Source organism: Solea solea, chromosome 11, assembly GCF_958295425.1.
Source record: "Solea solea chromosome 11, fSolSol10.1, whole genome shotgun sequence".
Classification (NCBI taxonomy): Eukaryota; Metazoa; Chordata; class Actinopteri; order Pleuronectiformes; family Soleidae; genus Solea; species Solea solea.
The window spans coordinates 3,695,542-3,717,134 of NC_081144.1; the positions used below are offsets into that span (position 1 = coordinate 3,695,542).

General features: G+C 42.1%; 1 protein-coding gene across 7 annotated transcripts in view; it reads left to right on the forward strand.

Moving 5' to 3' along the window:
• LOC131468233 (IQ motif and SEC7 domain-containing protein 1-like) overlaps positions 1–21,593 on the forward strand; it is a 123,396-nt gene that overhangs the window by 96,949 nt on the left and 4,854 nt on the right. For 5 of the 7 annotated variants that reach the window (XM_058642259.1, XM_058642260.1, XM_058642263.1 and 2 more), the window contains 12 exons: positions 6,482–6,761; positions 7,512–8,794; positions 10,241–10,402; positions 10,722–10,844; positions 11,987–12,153; positions 12,781–12,920; positions 15,017–15,046; positions 15,396–15,521; positions 15,609–15,708; positions 15,946–16,107; positions 17,569–17,745; positions 19,592–19,641. In XM_058642259.1, coding sequence (XP_058498242.1) covers positions 6,482–6,761; positions 7,512–8,794; positions 10,241–10,402; positions 10,722–10,844; positions 11,987–12,153; positions 12,781–12,920; positions 15,017–15,046; positions 15,396–15,521; positions 15,609–15,708; positions 15,946–16,107; positions 17,569–17,745; positions 19,592–19,641 — 2,800 coding nt within the window. Of the gene's footprint in view, positions 1–5,669; positions 5,786–6,481; positions 6,762–7,511; positions 8,795–10,240; positions 10,403–10,721; positions 10,845–11,986; positions 12,154–12,780; positions 12,921–15,016; positions 15,047–15,395; positions 15,522–15,608; positions 15,709–15,945; positions 16,108–17,568; positions 17,746–19,591; positions 19,642–21,593 lie in introns of those variants that run through there. The other 2 variants (XM_058642261.1, XM_058642265.1) reach the window with 2 other exon arrangements.

Consider the following 21,593-nt stretch of genomic DNA (forward strand, 5'->3'; position numbering starts at 1 on the left):
ACAAAAACGTGGTGCTTTATCTTCCCATCTCTAGTTTGGAAAGGTACGTCCTGAACTTGCTGACATTTCCACTGAAGAAGAAGAAGAAGAATGTCCAAGAATGGCTTTTGTTGCTCTCTCTGACGCAATACACTGTTGTGTTTAACCTGCTGCAATGGAATTGAGTCCTGGAAAGTGTTTCAAGCTCCAGCATCCAGGAGCTGGACCAATGGAAGGGTGCGAAAAAAGCGCTACGTTACTCAGCGGGCACCAAAATAACACAAGTCATGGAAACACAAATAATTGCTTAATGTACCAAATTAAACCAAAGTCTACTACTTGGTGGAAACAAGGCTTTTAGGAATCATTAGTTCACCCAATCACAAACATTAGGTTGTCTTCTGACCAAAAGGAAGGCTGCATGTATGATCCCTGGATGCTAAAGTGTCCTTGAGCAAGACACTGAACCCCAAGTTGCTCTTTGCAGCGGTGAATGACGTGTGATTGATAGATGTATAATTTTAGGTGTTCTGTATGTGTCAGCATATGGAAATCCAAACTATAAGTACTCCTCAAGACCAGAAAAGCATTTTGTATTTACTAATTATTTAACTTTTATTCAAAATGTAATAATAAGGGCAAAGGTTAGAGCTCTGATGTGTGGCGTCACTTTGATAACTCGTGTGTCTCTGTCCAGATCAACATAAATCCACGATGACAGTTTCAAGTCGCACACATCTGCACCTCAAGTATACGACTTGCAGTAGTCACCGCGGCTCCACGTCCACGAGTCTTACGAGGCTCCAGTCGACTGTGTCTCGCCTGCTGCAGACTCTCAGGAGTGACTCTGTCCGTCTGTCGGCCAGTGAAGCTTTCCAGCTCGCAGCTGTGTCAGACGCTAAAATCCCCAACCTGCTCCTCGCTTTCTTTTTATAGCCATTACACAAATAATTATCCATTTAGTTGCAGTCGTCGCAGCTGAAGTGGCCGACGCATCCAGGTGTTTACTGGCAGGTTTTGGTTTTTTTTACCTTTTAACTCGTTACCGTGTGGTCCATTTGTACCTGCATCTGTGTCGCAGAGGCTGGTGAACACATCTGTATTTATGAGCTCTCTGAGCAAACATCTGCTTTTGTTGTGTTTGGCGCCGACGCTGTCAGTGCATGTGGGGTGAGATCAGGGATGTTCTGTTTGATTTGATTACAAGAGTCTGTTCTCCGGATATGTTTAAGTACACAAACAACAACACAAGAAGAAGACAGATAAGTTGTCTTTGAACCATGAAATCCAGGAGATTCTTAGATCTCACGGCCATTTTGAAGCTTCGTACGTTGGCCACTGCCATCTTTGATTTGATTGGAAACAGAAGAGACCATATTTGGAAGAGGTGGGGGTGTGCCTGACTGAGGGCTTGTCCACCTGTAGCCACACCTTAAACCATTTTTGTAGTTTTTGGAACCTCCCACTTAGCAGGAGGATGTGCTCTCCATTCAGCGGTTGTTGCTCAATCAGGAGGAGAATCATACAGTTTTAATGGTTTGTTGTATTATATTTTGACAGAATAATTGTTTTGGGTTGGATTAAATTTACGGAATGGAAGGAATACATACTTTGGAACTTTGTGTACAAACCAGTCAGCAGCAACCAATGTGGCTGTTTTTGATTTTTGATGGAAAAATAGACACAAGAGTCTGTTTCACTCAAAATGATAATAATAATAATAATAAGTTACTAATGGAAACTAGTGATTGAGACCATGAACCCATCAAGAAAAAGTTCCATTGGTGTTAAAAATCAAGCAAGAAGTAGTGTCAACCAACCTAACCCCAAGACTTTGTGCATTTTATGTCTTATTTTCATGAACCCAAGAAAGGCGATTTTAATTTTATGTTGACATTAATGTTTCAAATTAAGTTACCAGCTTACTGTCACATCCCATTCAACTGTTAACGTCTCTAAAACTTGGGAGAACAAGAACAAGCCCAAAAAAATCCCAAAACAGGAGTTTGAAATTAATTGTCTGCTCTGCGACTTGGTTTGGGAGTTGCGTCGGTTCCACACTGTGGCTTTCTCTTCCTCCGTGACTCCAGCCTGCACTTCATTAGCCTTGTTCTATTCCCTGTAGATGTGACTCCTCTTTTCCGGGATGGAGGAATGTTTCTCCCTCAGGTCCGACTCATGGAATGGGTTGAGGCCTGGACAGGGGCCTGGGCCTGTTTGTTCAGGATGTGTTCAGAGAGAAGAATAAGAGAGATGCTCACTCTCTCTCTCTCTCTCTCCCCATCTCACACCCCCGACCCGCAAATCCCTGGATCTCATGGCTGAAAATCAGTGCCAGCTGAGCTAACATACTTATCCATGCCTGCATCCGAACCAATGCGGGCTCCCGCTGGATAAAGACCCAGACGGAGCGACAGACAATATTAGGTAGCTGTTGCTAATATCGCATTTCAAGCGAGAGTGCCGTTGCTATCCTCGGACAACCTCGTCTTTTAACTCCAACAACAACAACAGCAACAGCAACGTTTTGATATGAATGATAGCATGACTCAGTTCTGGCTTTGTTGTGAGTTCTGTCTGGAATAAAGTCTCGTAACATCCCGCTCGGCTCTGCTCGGCTCTGCTCGTTCACTGCCTCTGGTTTTTTCCCCCCTTTAAAATCCTTACAGCACTTAAAACGCCGCTTTTTTCCGGACTCTGTCTGTTTCAGTGACCTCAGAGCAGAAAGTACTGCAGCACTCACTCCAGCTGGACGTCCACTATTACTCACACAGTCGGTAGAAAAGAGCAGCAGAATAGACAAAATGGAGGGAAAGATGCTGCTCTGGGTCTCTGTCATCACTGTGTACACTGTGTGTTTTTTCACTTTGAGCCTTGAATGTTTTTGGAGGTGACTGGGTGAGAGAGCAAACCGCAGAGGACCGACTGTCGTACGCCGTATCTACTGAAAGCAGCTTGTAGTTCATTGTCTTTCAGTGATTCAGCACGTGTGGTTGTCTTATGTGTCAATAATGGCGTAAACCTTTACATTCTAATTAACATTCTTAAATAATCGCGAGCGTTAATGCAGAACAACGCAAACGGAATAGTCCGTAATTAGACAACGGAACGACAAATCAACGTGACATAATGGATTAAATGCTCCGCAGGTTTGTGAGGCGGTGTTTGAAAATGATAAACACTGCGGCATAAATGTTTGTGTAGAATCAACACACACGACTTCTTTGGCGTCGGAGGCAAAGAAAAACAAAAGCCTGTTTATTGTATTAGAACAAATGTTAAATATTTAGATGCAATTCAAATGATTTAAGCGTTTGTAACATGTGAATAACATACTTCACATTTCCAGGTCCTCTGTATTTTTAGTTTGACAGAGTTTAAGTAATAATATTAACATTTGAATCCAATCACTGTCCTGGATATTGGAACCAACAATCGTTGGCAGTGTGGATGCAAGTTTTGGCTCATATTGTGATATGTTTTCCAATATTTGTTTGAAAAACAGCAGTGCCCTTTTTTTTTAGGTCAAAAAAAGATTTTTGTGTTAGAAACGGATCAGTTTAAAGCAAAGTGGTTCACACAAGATTCACGTGTAAGTGAATTACTTACAATACACTACAATACTACAATTTTAAAATATGGCAAAACAGAAAAAAAGTCGCAGAACCTGCAACTTTAGCACTAACATTTGGATCTGAATCCAGATCCACATCAAATTTAACCAGATCAGAGATATTATCACTCTTCACATTATATCTGCATCATTTATTTGGAATTACACAAAAACGGCTCCATCTTAAAATGTTAAAGAAAGTGAAACAATAGTCCTGCAGCCGTGTCCTTTTATCAGATCCAAAATCTGAATTGATTCTTCCTCTGGCCTCCACTCGCCAAGTTGCAGACTGTGAACTGGGAAGTTCTCCGAGTACACTGAACTCTGCCAACATTAAAATACAGGCTTTTGTCCAGATGCACACCAAAGTTTCCCTTTTTTAGAGATACTAGCACCAGTCTGCACTTTTCCTGTTTTCATAAATATCCCTGTCTCACAATGTCAAAGACAGTCAAACAGAATTCCTCTTGTATCCACCCCCTTCATCGGATGTTTTCAAACATGTAACGGTTTCGTCTTCTTCCTCCTCCTCAAGTTTCAAGAAATCCAGTCTGAGACAAACAGACAAACAAACATGCGTCACCTAAAACACATCCTGCATGGTAATAAGTCAAAGGATTCACATAATGTGTGAATCATTGCAGCAGAGTATTATTTATGCTGGAGGCGTTTAGAATTCAAAGACCAAAGAGAGTCTTGTATTGATGTGTTCTGTAAACACCGCATTGTCATGCTGTGCAGATTTGTGCTTCTTCATCAGTAAATCTATAACACTGTGCAAGTCTTTTTTTCATCAGTTATTTTCGTAACAAGTAGTTATTTCTCAATGGCTTTGTTGGAACACGCCCAGAAAATACAGGAAACATGCATGTAGTTTTAAAATAACAATGTTTTCAGAAGAAAAAGCTTCTGCAGGTTAACGTGTCAAGTGTTTAGTGTGACCTATATATATATATGAATATTATTACGCCCAGTTTTTTGATCATTGCATACACATTTTGTATGAGTTTTACTCAGTCTTGTATAAAGTACGTATCTTATAGAAATATCTTGCGCAGGAAATGACTTTGGTAGAAGTTGAAGTCACTTATTTTCAATATTACTTGAATAAAAGTCTTAAAGTATGTGAGATTTTCTGTCAAAAGTCATTTTCTGATATGAAATGTATGTAAGTAAAAAGTGTTAAAAAAGCGAGGAGGTTGTGGGTTCACTTCCCTGCTCACTAGTCCTTGAACAAGACACTAAAGCCCCACGTTCTGTTTTTATACTTTTTGCAAAGCACTAGAGCTGAAAGATTTGGGTGAAATTGTGATCTTTATTACTTTTTTTTTTACATATTGCGATAGGAAAATTATCTGCAAAATAACTTTTGAAAGTCAGGATTCACTCCCAATATTTAGTGTGACAAGATGAGCATCACCACATGAGATGATTTATTTAGGAAATGTAGTGGAGTAAAAGTAAATGTTGCCAGAAATATAAATAACAAAGTAAAGTACAGATATGTGATTTTTTTCACTTATGTCGTAAGACCAACTTTCACTCATTCCAATGATGACATCATTCGACACACATAAAAACAATCAAGCTGGTGCTGACAAACGTTAAAAAAAAAAATAATAATAAGTCTCCACTTGTCTTGACCACATTCAGTTCCTCTTCTTCACCCAGTGCTGTTTTCTGTTTTCTGGTACGCCTCCATCACTGGATGTTGTTTAGGCGGCTGCCTTCGTGAAGGAAGTAGATTGTGTACACTGCACGGGTGTGTCGAGTCACAGTTCAAACACATTAGTCTGCCAGTCAGTGTGCAGTGAACGCACCACAGTGAGTGTGAAGTCAGTTAACTGAGGTGTTGGCACTGCTCACACCCACGGGTGCGTTCCACTGAACGACCGCTCGTGCCGTGTTTGCTCTGTCACTCTGGACTTTGCATCGCAGCAGCAGCAGCAGCAGCAGCAGCAGCAGCAGCAGCGCGTCGTCACTCTGGCAAACATGACGCAACCCGGCGGTCACTGATTGGCTCATAACGTGGCAGAGGCTTGTGTTTCCTGGAGGAGACCGTGCACTCTGGACTTGTGACTTGCCTGAAAGAATGGTGGACAAGATATGGAGGAAGAGTTGGCATTTCATAGAAAACAGACGGTCTTTCCGCAGTAAGCAGTCGCCCTGTAAAGCGGCTGAGTGCGAGAGGGAGTGAGTAAACTTTTGATTGCCGGCTGATTTTTATTTTTTATATAAATTGTGTGAGAGGGAATTTAACGCTGACTTCACACAACTGGACATTTGCAGTATTTGGATCTGAAAAAGGCTTCAGTTAGATTCTTCTATTTTGATTTTTTTTAATGTGCTTTGCTTTGCATTATACAGTACAATAGTAAATATTTTTCAACTTGTGTTAGAGTAACTATTGGAGGGAATGTTGACATTGTTTTTCAGGTCATTTTGCCATCGCATTATAAAAAAAATGGATATTTTACCCAAATCTTTCACCCAAGAAGTACTAAAACTGGTTAAAAGATAACAAGCAGCTGACTAAAAGGACATGACCACAGAGATACAACAACAAAAATGAATGAAGATGAATAAAAACAATAATATGTGCCAATCAGACATTCATTTCATGTCATATTTGTGTCACAGCTGAATCCTGAAGTTGCACTTCACTTGTTTCTCTCCCTATATCATTTTTTTTAATTATAGAGATGAAAGTTCTTGAAGATCAGCTCATTTTTCTCTGACATTCTAAATGATGGATGAGGGCGACAGCTGCAATTAACCTGATTATTCTTCCTCACCTGAATCCTGACTCGAAAAATGAAATTATCTCCATCTGACTTTCTTAACAAGAAGATGAAAAATCTAATCATCTCTCTCTCTCTCTCTCTGCAGTGTCGAAGGGGATGGACGGTCCAATGACGGTGGCCATTCCCTGGACAGCGGAGCCAGCTATGGTCAGGGTCCGGTGACTCACGGCTCGGCCATCAGCCCTGACCGATTCGACAGTCCTCTCTACAGCCACGGGGTCCAGCCCGGGCCTCAGAGGCCTCGGCGGCCCAAGCTCCAGCACTCGCAGTCCATCCTCCGGAAGCAGGCTGAGGAGGAGGCCATCAAACGGTCGCGCTCGCTCTCTGAGAGTTATGAGCTCTCTGCTGACCTTCAGGACAAACAGGTACACCTCAGCACTGAACATGTAGACCGTCTACAGATAGAGGATTCACAGATTTAGTGAATGTGTAGTGAATAATACTTCATTCTACCTTATGTTCCACTGAAAAGCTTGTTTTTCACCAATAAATGGATTCAATTCTCTTTTCAACTCTCGCTCTGGATTCTCAAGAGAGTTGAGACTTGTTATAGGACGACGAAAAAGCAAACGCGAATGAGAGAGTGAGTTGGAGAGTGGACTTTGGAGTCTAGATGTATTTGCTTTTTTTTAATTTTATTATCACGTCTGAATAATAGCGTCTACAAATTGAAGAGTGGATGTGGGGCAGCAGCAGCAGCTGCAAAGATGTGAAGCTGCGGAGACTGCTGGTGTTTCTGCGGGTGTTGTGACTCTATGCCCACGGTGGGAGAATGCCTGTGAGTGTCGATGCCTGAAATGAGTGGTTGGGATGTGTCTGTTGATAAAACCTCAGACACTACACCACGCTGTATTATTACCACATCCAAGGATTTTCCTCTTGCTCTGACTCACATTTACTGTTGTGAGCGAGACAGTGGATTTCATTTATTGGTGAAAACATAACGTAGAATATCGCAGAACTGATCTTCTGGACCAATTCTTTGTAAGCACGATGTACTCGCACACCCACATCTATAAACATAGATTCCTGGTTGTAAAATCCTGCAATTCAAATATTTAAGTTCCCCAGTGGTGTCTACGCGTCCGGATTAATCCACTCCATCTTCTCCATAGGTGGAGATGCTGGAGCGCAAATATGGCGGACGATTCATAACTCGGCATGCAGCGCGCACCATCCAGACAGCCTTCCGCCAGTATCAGATGAACAAGAACTTTGAACGTCTCCGGAGCTCCATGTCTGAGAACCGCATGTCCAGGCGCATTGTTCTGTCCAACATGAGGATGCAGCTGTCGTTTGAAGGCCCGGAGAAAGTGCACAGCTCCTACTTTGAAGGGCGGCAGGTGTCCATGACGGAGGACGGCTCCCCGCTGTCCATGGTGCAGTCCGGGTGTGGAGATATCGAGGTTCACCAACAGGCCAACATGGCGGCTCACCCGCCTCCGCAGGGCGACCTGACCGACACCATCACGGAGCTGGAGGACGCCTTCTCCCGGCAGGTCAAGTCTCTGGCGGAGTCGATAGATGACGCGCTGAACTGTCGCAGCCTTCAGGGGGACGAAGGCCCCGACCCGGACAGCATGGGCTGCTCCGAGGTGGAGAGGGTGCTTCCCTATCAGGTGAAGGCCCACCGCAGGGGAGCTGGACGCATGCACGATGAAACAATGGCGTCATATAGCGATGTTACTCTGTTCATAGACGAGGAGGACATGTCCCCCTCTCTTGCTCTGTTGAGGTCGGGGGAACAACCTTCCAGCACAGAATCCGACTTGCGATTGCGGTCAGTCAACTCCTCCCAGGATTACTGGCCTCTTGACCCTAAGGATGAGGGTCGTGACACTGACACAAGCTGCCGCAGCACTCCCTCCCTGGAGTGCCAAGAGCAGCGTCTTAGAATGGACCATCTTCCCTTGCTGACCATTGAACCTCCTAGTGACAGCTCTGTGGAGCTCAGCGACCGCTCTGACCGCGGCTCTGTCAAGCGGCCGCCTGCGTACGAGCCGCCGCATGGCCACATTGTTACATCGTCCCAAGCGAGCCCGAAACACATTTCCCACGGCCCCCCGCCACGGGTGCCGTCCCGCGACGACGACGCACCTCTGCGCCACCGGCACCGCCAGCTGGAGAGCCACCTGGCCATCAACGGCTCGGCTAACCGGCAGAGTAAGTCTGAGTCCGACTTCTCCGACGGGGACAACGACAGCATCAACAGCACGTCCAACTCCAACGACACCATCAACTGCAGCTCCGAGTCGTCGTCGCGGGACAGCCTGCGAGAGCAGACGCTCAGCAAGCAGACGTACCACAAGGAGACTCGCAACAGCTGGGACTCGCCCATCTTCAGCAACGACGTCATTCGCAAGAGACACTACCGCATCGGCCTGAACCTCTTCAACAAGTAAGTGGTGGGAGCAGGTGCTTCGGCGCTGATTAATGTCCCAATTAATGAACAAGATGTTAGTCATTCATTCACTCAGTGTTGCAGTAGGAAACTGTAATGAGCTGTGATTAATTGCATTTTGAAGGATTTTTTTTTGCACAGAAGAGGAAATTAGGAACATCATTTAATGCACATGTAGACTTATCTGTCATTATTGATTTGGTGATATATAGTCATCCTTCATCGTTCTATACGATAATCGATACGCCAGGGCAAATATAGATATTCTGATTAACAATTGAAGGCGCGCTAAAGTATACAGTCCCTGCAACTAACGATTATTTGCATAATCGATGAATCTGTCGATTATTTTTACGATTAATCGAGTAATCGTTTGGTCCATAAAATGTCAGAAAACATGTCAAACCTGGAAATGATGACGTTCTCCAATGTCTTGTTTTTGTCCACAAACCAAAATGATTGAGTTTTAATGATTTCTTTGTTATATGGAGCAAAGAAAAGAAGAAACTATTCAGAGATCTTGTTTTAATAATGAAAAGAGCTTCAAACCGATTAATCAACTAATCGGTTATCAAAAAGAATTTGACGATTACTTTAGTAATCGATGAATAAAGTAATTGTTTTAGCTCTAGCTGCAGACATGTTCAGTACATAGACTTTATGCACTTTGTTCTCTATGTTGTGAATAAACAGCACTTTGAACAGGACTTAGTTACGTGATGTATCGCTGTATGATTGTCGTGCAGTAGATTGATCATGACAGAATCATTGTATCGTGATATTATTGGTATCGTGGCCCATGTATTGTATCGTGAGGTACCATGTGATTCCCCTGCTTTTTTCTCTATGTTAGTAGATGAATAATAACATTTATCCAAAATATGACACAGTGTACCTCAGTTATTCATATAATAACAATGACTTATATAGTAGCTGTTTGTGGAGTTGTTCCCATGTAGCATCTACAGAAAAGCTTGGAGGAAGCCAGAGTTTGTTTGTGACCGAGGTGCTCGGGGGTTGTTGATCTGTTGTTACTAAGCAACCAAACCCCGGGAGCTGTTGAGACAAATGTGAAGTTGCTACTGTTGCCTCACTGCCTTCACTATAACTTTTCAAACTATCATTTCCCTCACCGTTGATATCTTGTCCTTCAAAGCTGAAGAAAATACGGAGAATTTCACCAACTGATTCAGGAGCTTTATCTGTGTCATGGATGTTCAAAGGTCGTTTCACAATGTGTTTGACCTACTTGTTTGGCCGTAGTATCAGAAAAGCTCTGTCAGTGACATTTGCATGTCTACATACATCTGTCATATAAGTGTGTGTGTTAGTTGAGCTTTAATGACATTAGTATTGAAAATATTACTATTTGTCTTCTCAAAATAAGAATCAAAATACCAGATTTTCCAGACTTAACCATGTTGTTCATATTGGATTTTCCAGGAAGCCAGAAAAAGGCATCCAGTACCTGACTGAGAGAGGATTCATCCCCGACACACCAGTGGGTGTGGCTCACTTCCTGCTGCAGAGGAAGGGCCTGAGCAGGCAGATGATTGGAGAATTTCTCGGGAATCGACAAAAACAGTTCAACAGAGATGTTCTAGAGTAAGAGAGAGTCTGTTTATTTTTGTCCCTCCTTTTTTTGTTTTTTTCCCTCCTGGTTTCCTGAGTTGTTAGATAAAAAGCAACGAGAGGAAGCGATTAAAATAAGAGTTTGAGTAAATAACGTCCTTGCTCGTGCATGTTCCAAAACAAAGAGAAACGGAACGTACCAAAAACATCAGGGCTATTGCTTTAGCAAAATGTGATCTGAGGAAAAAGATAAAACTATTGTAATATCCTCTTTGAGATAGAATCTACATCCACTGAGCTCTGACTGACATAGAAGTCTTTTGTTTCACTTTCTCTCTCTTCTGTGTATCAGCTGTGTGGTTGATGAAATGGACTTCCAGAGCATGGAGCTGGACGAGGCCCTCAGGAAATTTCAGAACCACATCCGTGTCCAGGGCGAAGCCCAGAAGGTGGAGCGACTCATCGAAGCTTTCAGGTGAGGTCGCCCGGTCACACAGTGTTCATCGACATCATCACTCTCTCACCCTCACTGATGATACGACTGTTGTTAGAAGGAAGAAACATTCAAATCTACACCTGCTGCTTGTTCTCACTCTCACAGAGCTGAGGTTTGTAAACCGCTCACTCTACACTCAAGTCTTGTGACCTTTTGAGCTCAAAATGCAGATTTTTGCTCTGGATTTTGGTGCAGGAGAGTCAGTGGTTTATAAACCTAAGATTTCATTAACTTAAGCGAGGTCATATTTTATTCAGTCAGCCTTTTGTTAAGTGTTGTGTTGTTCCTTCTGTTAATAGTGAGTATCCATCTCACAGGCAGGTCCACTGACACGACGGGATGCACGATATTGGACTTTTGCCGATATCCGATATGCCGATATATCGGGCGTGCTTGGGCCGATAACCTACACGATGCCGATTATATATACGGTTTTCCCTGCACCCAAATGCAGAGGTCATTTAGCCTTTTCTGTAGTGAAATTAACATCATATTTTGCTCTTGTCGCAGCAGATGTTAATGTACTACATTGAGTAAAATAAATAAAAAAACGGTAGGTGTAGAGGGCGCCAGCATAGAAGTCAAGTAGGTAGTGTCGTATTTAGCCTACTGTTGTAGTCATTATTAGTCATATCTGCAGATATTGGTGTCCGATAAAACCATTTTAAAGCCAATATCTGCTGATACTGATATTGTGCAGATAATAACGTGCATCCCCAGGTAGGTGATATAACCACACCTCACAAAACCTGAACTGTCCCTTTAACGTGTTGAGGACAGAGTGATAATTACACAGAGAGACACTCACTCAGTCAGAAAGTGAATGATTATGATGTCATGCTCATTTCTACATCTGTTGCTGATCCAGAACCTGCTGGAAAAACACAGTTGTTGTTGTTTTCACCGTTTTAGTCACTTTTGCACCTGTGTTATCCTGATCATTACTGGTGTGTAACCACTTCTAGCTTTTCAACTTCTACTTCTGCTTTCTTGTGGCGGAAAATGTCCTCACTGTGAACATGTGTGGGTTTTTTCAGTCTACAGTTTGGTTGAGATGGCATCACATCTTTTTCTCCCTCTCTCTCTCCCTCTGTCTCTCTCTCTCTCTGTTGTGTCTGTAGCCAGCGTTACTGCATCTGCAACCCCACAGTTGTGCGTCAGTTCCGGAACCCTGACACCATCTTCATCCTGGCGTTTGCCATCATCCTCCTCAACACCGACATGTACAGCCCCAACGTCAAGCCTGAGAGGAAGATGAAGCTGGAGGACTTCATCAAGAATTTAAGAGGTGAATACTGATGTTTTATATGTGGTATTTTTGACTGTACATTTATTCTAGGGTGTGTTTAACATTATACTGGACTATTTATTTGTACATAAATATTACATAACACATTACACTGTTTACACTGTTTTTTTTTGTTTTGTTAATTTAGTTTTTGCTTAAAATGAGTGACACAAATTCAAATAATATGGTTAAAATCATATTTATGTTGCTTTTTATGCATTAATATAAATACAAATGTGTTAATGGACATACAATATAATAATATTATGTTATATACCTCTTATTAATATTATTTACTGACTTTCTGGTTATTTGTGAATACTTTTATGACAATTTGTAATGACAAGTGCTTCTATGAATGAATATTATTATTATTTCATCAAATAAGACGAAATTGTTTCATGACAGATTTTGTGATTCTGCAGATATCTCACCATGATGAAAATGTCATATAATATTTGCACACACGTGTAAATTTCGCTCCATTTATTGGATTTTTGTCACTTTAATGAATAAGGTTATGAAGTTTGTCTCCTCATTTGAAAACAAATGATTTTTCCAGCTCCAGCAGGTTTATTTCATTACAATTATTATAAATTTGGTTGTTATTGTCTCCCCGTGGTCCAGGTGTGGACGATGGTGAGGACATACCCAGGGAGACTCTGGTTGGCATTTATGAGAGGATCCGTAAGCGAGAGCTGAAGACCAATGAAGACCATGTCTCCCAGGTGCAGAAGGTGGAGAAGCTGATTGTGGGAAAGAAACCGGTGAGTAACACTTTGTATATGTGTTTGACTTCTGAAAATGCTGCAGCGTTTTCCTGACAACACACAAGTTTAACCTCTGACATGCACTCCATGTTCTCACAGCTTTACCCTCCCAGAATCACTCTGTATAAACAACAACAACCTCAAACATAGGAATAGAGAGGGATGTTCAGATGGGTATTCACTCCTGCACTTAGACTTTTAACACTAACCAAAGCCCTGGAGCAAAGTCACCCAGCACTGCTGCAGTCTCATGAAAAATGGGCCCTCGGTGCCACTTAAGTACAATAGCTGTCCACACGCCGAGCTTTTATTGGTGTAGCTGTTGCACTGATTAAATGCAGCAGTTCCACGAGTCTTTAATAGATACGCTACACTCGAGGATGCTATAGATTCTTGAGTTAATAGACAGTTGTGTCGTCGCTACAACCAGCTGATTAGATTCTGGTGGGAAGGTAAATGTTGTGTCTGTGTGATGCAGTAGAATCAGGGTTCTCTGTTAAACCAGCCTTTAAAAATATAACAGACTGATTCTATTCTATTCTATTCTATTCTATTCTTTTTTTTAAGAGTTTTTCTTCAATAATTAAAACAATGTCAGTACTTTGTGGTTCCATCGCTCCATTTGGCCAAGAAATAATTTAAACTGAAAAAATTGGGATTGTGGACAAAACAAGACATTTGAGAACGTCGTCATTTCCAGGTTTTCAACATTTTCTGACATTTTATGGCCCAAACAAGTACTCGACAGATGAATCAATGATGAAAATAATTGTTAGTTGCAGCCTTTTATTTTGATTGTATTGCGTTATATTATGTATATATTATCAGGGTTAGGCTTAGGTGAGCACCTTTTAGTTGATTACTATTGATTTTTTTAACACCATAACTCGGAACATTTAAAGGTAAATTGTAATCCTATTTTACATTTGGTTAATTTTCTGAACGTGTGACACTTAATAATCTGCTTTAGGGCTGAAATAATTACTTAGTTACAATTGACTAATCGGTCTGAGTGGTGTTTTCTGGTTTTTCAGCCTCATAAATGTGAACATTTCCTGGTTTCTTTGCTCCATATCACAAAGAAATCCTTAAAACTGGATCATTTTGGTTTGTGGACAAAACAAGACATTTGAGAACATCGGTATTTCCAGGTTTGACAAACACTGATCGACGCCAATCCAACTTTATTTATAAAGCATTTTAAAAACGGCAACAGCTGAAACAAAGGGCTGTACATCAGAGATAAATAAAACAAATAAAATAACATAAGACCTAAGAACAAACAATACAACATATCGTTTTTGCACTGAAGTTGCACATTAATACGGTCGATAAGAACAACAGAGCTCCAAAAATCATGAGATAATCATCGAGATAAATCCATTTACGACAAATCAAAGCATCCACTTGGCCACTGTAATTAAATACCTGTAATCTTTCCTGCATGTGTTCTGTATGGTTTGAGTCTAAAAATTAAAACGGCAGTTTGACTGTTTGATGGCGGCACACGGCTGTGAGGCTCTACATGTCGTTTTTTTTTATTATTAAAATGAAAACAGAGCCAATATTAAATGTAGTTCTGTGCTCCAGCCCCTCAGCAACAGGGAAACAGAATCTCTGCATGGTTCTGCAGGTAATGATGTTGCTTTCATGTGTGAACGATAAAAAGCCTCGTTCTGATGACTTGGTTTCGGTCCATTTCCAGTCAGCTGGAATCTTCTGTTCTGCCAGCGTTAATTGAATATACTGAAAAACGATCTGTTGTCACCGTTTAGCTGTAGCATTAAAAGCCCAGGAGGACATTTGATTAAAACGCTGCAGCAGAGAAACCACACTGGAATTCTTCCATGTAATAATAATAATAATAATAATAATAATAATGAGGGCCACTGATGCTGCACAGTGTTGGCTTCCACGGGAGGAATTTTCCAGAGAGGGTTTTTTTGTATTCCAACGTTATTACACACTCCCTCGAGTCCAGCAACAAAGAAAGACCACCTTCTTGTGTACGGACGTTATGAGGTTCTTTAATCAGCCACAGTCTTTACAAAGAACTGATGAAGCTAAAACATTCACTTTGTCTCCTCTTTTAGATTGGATCGCTCCATCACGGCCTGGGATGTGTAAGTAGAATAAATATCCAGAAATCACACTCATATTTAAGCATTGTCCATTTATGTTACTGGATATTACATTTAAAGGGCAAGTTTGGGATTTCTAAAGTCATTTTTACTGCTTTTGTGCAAGATATCATCAGGTATTACTGCTTTAATATGTAATCAGCTGCGGCGTTAATCTCGACGGCAGATACACAGTGATCATCCAAGCAGGAAGAAGTGAAAGCGATTCCAGATTATTTGAAAAATATTGAATAAAAAAAACATGAGCTTGATTTATTACATTTTATATGAAGGTTTCTGAGATTCTTGGCGTCAGATGTGACAAGTCTTGTTACGGGTTTTTCTTTTGTAGGTTCTGTCGCTTCCCCATCGCCGACTGGTCTGTTACTGTCGTCTGTTTGAAGTGCCAGATCCCAACAAGCTCCAGAAGTTGGGCCTGCACCAGCGGGAGATCTTTCTGTTCAATGACCTCTTAGTGGTAAGCGGCCCCTCGTCTCCTCTCCTCTCCTCTTCCTCTCCTTTCCTCTCCTCTCCTAAAACCAACATCTCATCTCCTTTATTTCAGGTAACCAAGATCTTCCAGAAGAAGAAGAACTCGGTGACGTACAGCTTCAGGCAGTCGTTCTCTCTCTATGGGATGCAAGTCATGCTGTTTGAAAATCAGTGTAAGTGGCACTGGGCGTTTTCTTTTTTCGCGTTCTCTGACAGTGTTTACATCGCAGGCTTTGATTGAGCTCGGCAACACATCAGCAGAGACGGGACGCCAAAGCGATGGGCTGTGACGTTGTTTATTCTCTCCGAACTTCACACAGATTCGTTCAATGTGTTTTAACGTGGGTTTGATGGATGGGCCCTGGAGTGAAGTTCTCATCCCCTCTTTTTTTTTTTTGGTGTCGCCCCAGATTACCCAAATGGAATCCGGCTCACATCAGCGATACCAGGTGCAGACATCAAAGTCCTCATCAACTTTAACGCTCCCAATCCCCAGGACCGCAAAAAGTTCACAGATGACCTGCGAGAGTCCATCGCCGAGGTCCAGGAAATGGAGAAATACAGAATAGAGTGTGAGTTGCCTTTTTTTTTTCTCCTCCTTCTCCTTCTCCCCTCCCATCCCCCCTCTTCCTCCCTCTACCTCAGGCTGTGTAAAGTAGAAACAGGGCCTGCTTCTCATTCCTCAACTGCAGCAGTTTATGAGGGAGAGTGTTTACAGAGTTCACATGATGGCAAACAGGAGGCAAAGCGTTTCTTCCTGCTGCAACGCACAAGAGCAGGATGTTGGATATAAAGGAAAATCGATACTGGGACTTTCATGAGTTAAGAGGCCTTATTCAGACCTGGTTTTAACATCAGTCACTACCTACTTCATCCTGAATGTGTCCTCAGATCTGAACACAGAACCCACATTTGGAGGTGGTTTAAGAACTCATGTGGCCACATTCCTGAGCGTGCATGAACGTAATCTGTCCTCAGGACACATTAGATTACTTACAGGTCAGTCCTCTGAGCAGATGTTGTATTTTACACTCATCACTGCTCATGTGTTGATTAATATGTAGAAAATATCAACACTGGGTGGCTTAAAATCTTATTTCATGTTACAGCAGCATGAGAAGACCCTAACCATTGCCTAACCCTAACCTCAACCTAACCTTAAAATTTAGTCATTTACGTTGTGGGGACTTGATTTTTGTCCCCACAAGGAAGACAAGTCCCCATAATGTGACTATGTAAACAGTTTTAGGTCCCCACAACGTTAGTAATACACAAATACACTGAAAACAGATGCATCCGTGTCAGGGTGTTTTTGAGTAAAAGGGGCGGGGACGTCCGGTCTGATCATGTGATCACAGGAGATCAGTAATCAGCTTGTTCTTGACTAATCACCCGGGCAGATCTTTTTTTCTTGTGTGGTGTCAGACAACTATTGTGCTATTGGCTAGAAATGTGAAGTGGGCGTGGTTAATGTTGTCATTCCTCGTGTAGTCCTGGCCAGAACTAACTCTGTTCTTGTCCTTGCCACCTCGAGAAAGAGATTACAATTTGCTCTGTTCCCTCTAAGAACAGCAGCAACAACCACATGTTGCGCCCCCTTTCAGTGCGGGGAGGTACTGTCTGCCTCACCTTGTGTCTTTTCACTGCGATTTTATGTCTAAATATGTCACACACACGCTCATTAAAGATAATAACCAGACTGTGGAAAGTCCGGGTGTATAATAAACCTGTCTGGGACATACAGAGAGACAGCAACTGGCACAAATTCGGGGACTTTGATTATCAAACTTATTGGAATCATACAGAAAACAAAGTTATTGTAGAGACATTATTAGTTTTTAACGTTTCATGAGCCTGCACGACTGCATCCAGGATTCATCTTATTGCCAGGGAAACAGTCTAACTACTTAAAGCTGTCTGCATGTGTAGGATCACTCAGGACAGATGTTAAAACCAGGTCTGGCACGAGCCCATGAAAGTCTGCCACTGTCTACTTACCTCACTCTTTCCTCGGCTCCTTTTTCCCCCCACAGCTGAGCTGGAGAAGCAGAAGGGGGTGGTGAGGCCCAGCATGTCGCAGAGCTCCGGTCTGAAGAAGGAAGCTGGCAACGGCAGCATGAACCGCGCCAGCCTGGACGACACCTACGCCATGGGCGAGGGCCTGAAGAGGAGCGCCCTCAGCAGCTCGCTGCGAGACCTCTCCGAAGCAGGTACAGCCTTAAACGCCTGTGTTTCCACCGGCCGCCTTCTCCTCCGCGGGAAAGAAAGAAAGTGAGATAAAAATAGCAAAATGTTATTTCATGGCACCACGCGATGATTTGTGAGTTTACAGCCAATATCTAATCATTCATGATTGGACAGTTTGATGGAGTTTCAGGGATTTCAGGTGAAGGAGGTTAATGTTGAGCTTTTTTTTTAGCCTATTTCCCATTTTAATGATATTTTTTTATCATTATCATTTATTTTCTACTTAGCGTTATATTTCCACTCCCAGTTATTTGTGACATTTCATGAAAATCTCCTCTTTTTTTTCCTTTTTTTAATTCACAATTAACCCACGTTGTCATTTCCTCTCACGTGTATATCTGTGAACCGAATCCCAGCCTGATGAATGCTCACCATTCCACAGCAGCTTATTTTCTGTCATTTTCACATCGGCGACAGCGTCAGTGTTCAGCGCGGCAGCGCCGCCTGTGTCTCTGAAGCGCGGACACATTTCATTACATCACAGGAATAACAGCTATGGGAAGTAATCGGGTGATTTAACCGGATTACAAAATGAAATCCAGTCAGGGTTCTGCGTCGCTGCTGACGCTGTGTTCTTACGATGATGAGAGGGGAAACGGTCAGACAGTGTCAGTAGCATTCCCTCAGCCCTCCTGTCTCCTGTGTCGCTTTTTTATTTTGTACTTTTTTTGTTGGATTGGACGCAGGATGTGGCATGTTAGTGGGGTCAGTGTTTTTCTCTTTGTTTTTCCAGTCATTCTCCATTTCATGTGTATTTACTGTGTTTTTTTCCCTCCCATACACATCAGGTACTCTCCTGTTTATGTGTGATTATCGGTCATGTATCATTGGCTGAGTGTGCCTAACAACGGCAGAAGTGCTCTCTGTTCGCCCTCAGACTTGAATATGCCTGTAACATCCCATGTGCAAGAACAACCACTGTACTGCTTTTGATGTGTCTCCTCCTCTGTGACTCTCACTGAGACGGGCTTTTTGCCAACACATGACCAACGTGTGAACATCTACATCTTGTGGCAACAACTGAGTTCTTATTTTATCTGGACAAAAATCTGGGGAGAAAAAGTGTAAACAACGTTTCCCCGCAGTATTTTGGCCTTTCAAACTTGATGCTCATTAAGACTACATTTATTTTAAAGACAGTCTGACCTAGAAAGTGCAGTTATGAATGACTGAGATTCATATAACAGAAAATAAACGGAAAAAAACTGAAGAACGCAGAAAGGTGTAGATAACACAAAGCTTAATAATGAGCTGAAGAAAGGCTGCATTTATTTGAAGAGGAAAAAAGCCGAACAGGAAGCCTCAAAAATCAGCTGAATGGACTCATTTTATTAATCATCATTTACCTTGAATACGTCGAATCAAATGCACAATTTTGCAAAGTTGGCAGAAAGAACTTGTTTGATTAAAAAGTATTAAAGCTTAGGTTTCATAGGGAAAAATAAAAGTGCCTGTCTCACATAAACAGGCTGGAATAATGAAAACTAAATACTCCTTGAATGAGCATCCAGTTTGAAGAGCGTCTTAAAACATTTCACTCACTGAAATCTCAGTCGAGCTTTAGTTTTTAACCACCTGTCACCCACCACACCCCCCCGCCCCGGGACCTGGACGTCCTCTCTCTCCCTCCCCCCCTTTCCCCCCACCCTTATTTGGACTTAACTCACAGTCACAATCCCGTTACACTGCCCCCTACGGGACGGGTGGGCGGGGCAGCCGAAAACAAAAAAAAACAAAAACAAAACACGTGTGTAGTGGATCCAGGAGTGCTGTCGATCTCTAATCTGTGGTATTGCATGTCTCGGGCAGGCAAGCGGGGGCGTCGCAGCAGTGCAGGATCACTAGACAGCAATATGGAAGTAAGTTTGAAGCAGCTGGTATCCAAGCTACTCTCTATGTGATGATGTGCACTGTGAAAACACACCCATTTATTTATTTATTTTTTATGGTCTTACACTTTTTTGCTTCATAGACTCAGCTCATGTGTTTGGATCATTTATTTATTTATTTATTTATTCTTTCCTGGGATGATGCCTTATATAACCTGCCTGCCTCAGTTAGTGTGCATGCATGGGTTGCCTTGCCTCTGATCGTGCCCCCTCCTCCTCCTCCTCCTCCTCCTCCTCCCCCTTTTTTGGAAAGCCACAGATCTCCTGTTTTGGTCATGTGATCTGACCACGATACACTTTTTTTTACCTTCAAACAAGCATGACTGTACTAATCCCTCCCTCCTTTGTCGCCTGTCTTCTGTCTTTCATTCAATCACGTCTGTTTTCATTTGGTTCTTCCTCTCCTCTGTGTCAGGGTGGTAGATCTGTAAGACTCTAGGAAAAGCAGTCCGCCTCCGTCACTCTCCTGCTCCTGTCCGGGTCTTTTTTTTTTTCCTTTTTTTTCCTCTCGTATCCACAGCTTCTCTTCAGTGTAGATTTTTCCTAGTCAGAGTTCTACTGGTCCGTTTCAATGGAGACTTAATAAAGATGTGGATTTCATTCATTCATTTTTTCCACTCATTTCATGTGCTCATGAGGTCACGTGTTGGTTTGGGAGTCTGGGAGCCTGGAAATTTCACTACTCTGCTTCTTTTTTTTTTTTCTTTTTTATTAAAAGTTGTGATACGGTTCTGATCATCGTCTTCTTTACCGATAGTGAGTGAGTAGGGTGAAGGTGTGACGTCCGCACACACGAGCTTAGCTCCTCCTGCCTTCTGATTCCTAATTGAATGCTAACGTGTGGATGACGAGTTTTGCCTGTCACATCCTCTGCATGTGGAAACTGTGCCTCCGTTGAGTTTCACATGTTGCATGAGTGACTCTCAGAGGGTTTTCCGGCACACTGACTGACGATGGAGATGAAGTAACGTTGTCTTTTCCTGCTCCTGTAATTGTTACTGTTTGTTATGATTTTACGTAACGACTCCTGTTACAGATTTACAGTTTCTCGACATCAGTGTAGGATCCTTTCATCATGAATTGTTTTTTTTTTTACTTTCCCAGCTGAATGATTTGTAATGTTGCTGCTGCCTATCATGAAAACATTTTTAGTTTCTCATTTGCATGCCCTGTAACATTTTGCTACTTGTTTATCTGAAGTAAGACGACAGCGAGTCCGTCCCAGTGTTTCTCCTGACATGTTTTTCAGCAGCGTTTCTGTTGTACCCGTGATGGCCCGTACTCATTTAAGTCAAAATAGTTTTTTAACTATAATAATTATTATTATAATAATAATAGAAGAAAACAGGACTACAATAGTTGGGATTGTAGATTAATGTTTGGTCTTTTCTGTCTTAAAGGGGCTGTATGTAATATTATTCGGGGTTTTTTTATTGCCAGTGAATGAACAAATCATTGCTTACACTCGTTCTTAGAATTGGATTTGGATGCACTCACCCGTATGCCTCAGGTAAACATCAGTGGTTAGCGTCCGCCCACTGTTACTGAAGCAGTGAGTCAATTGTAGTTTGCGTGGGAACAGTCTGCTTAAATCAAGAAGCACAACACAGACTCCAAATCATGTCATGCCACACAGGAAAGTGACAGATGAAGAGTGAGAGTGTTAATTCATCAGTGTGCAGCTTAGCTCAGGATGTTCACTTGTGGCTGTTAAATAATACAATTAAATAAATGAGTCATCTCTGCACTGACTGATGGAGACTGTGTCAGGGTTGCCACCATCTTAGAAGTGGCACTGACTCTTCTCCAAGAAAAAAACAGGAGTATAAATCATTAAATATAAAAGCAATCTATCAAAATCAGTTAAATGTCAACGTCAGTGTCTTTTATTCTGAAAAAATCTGAGTTTCCATGTCATTATT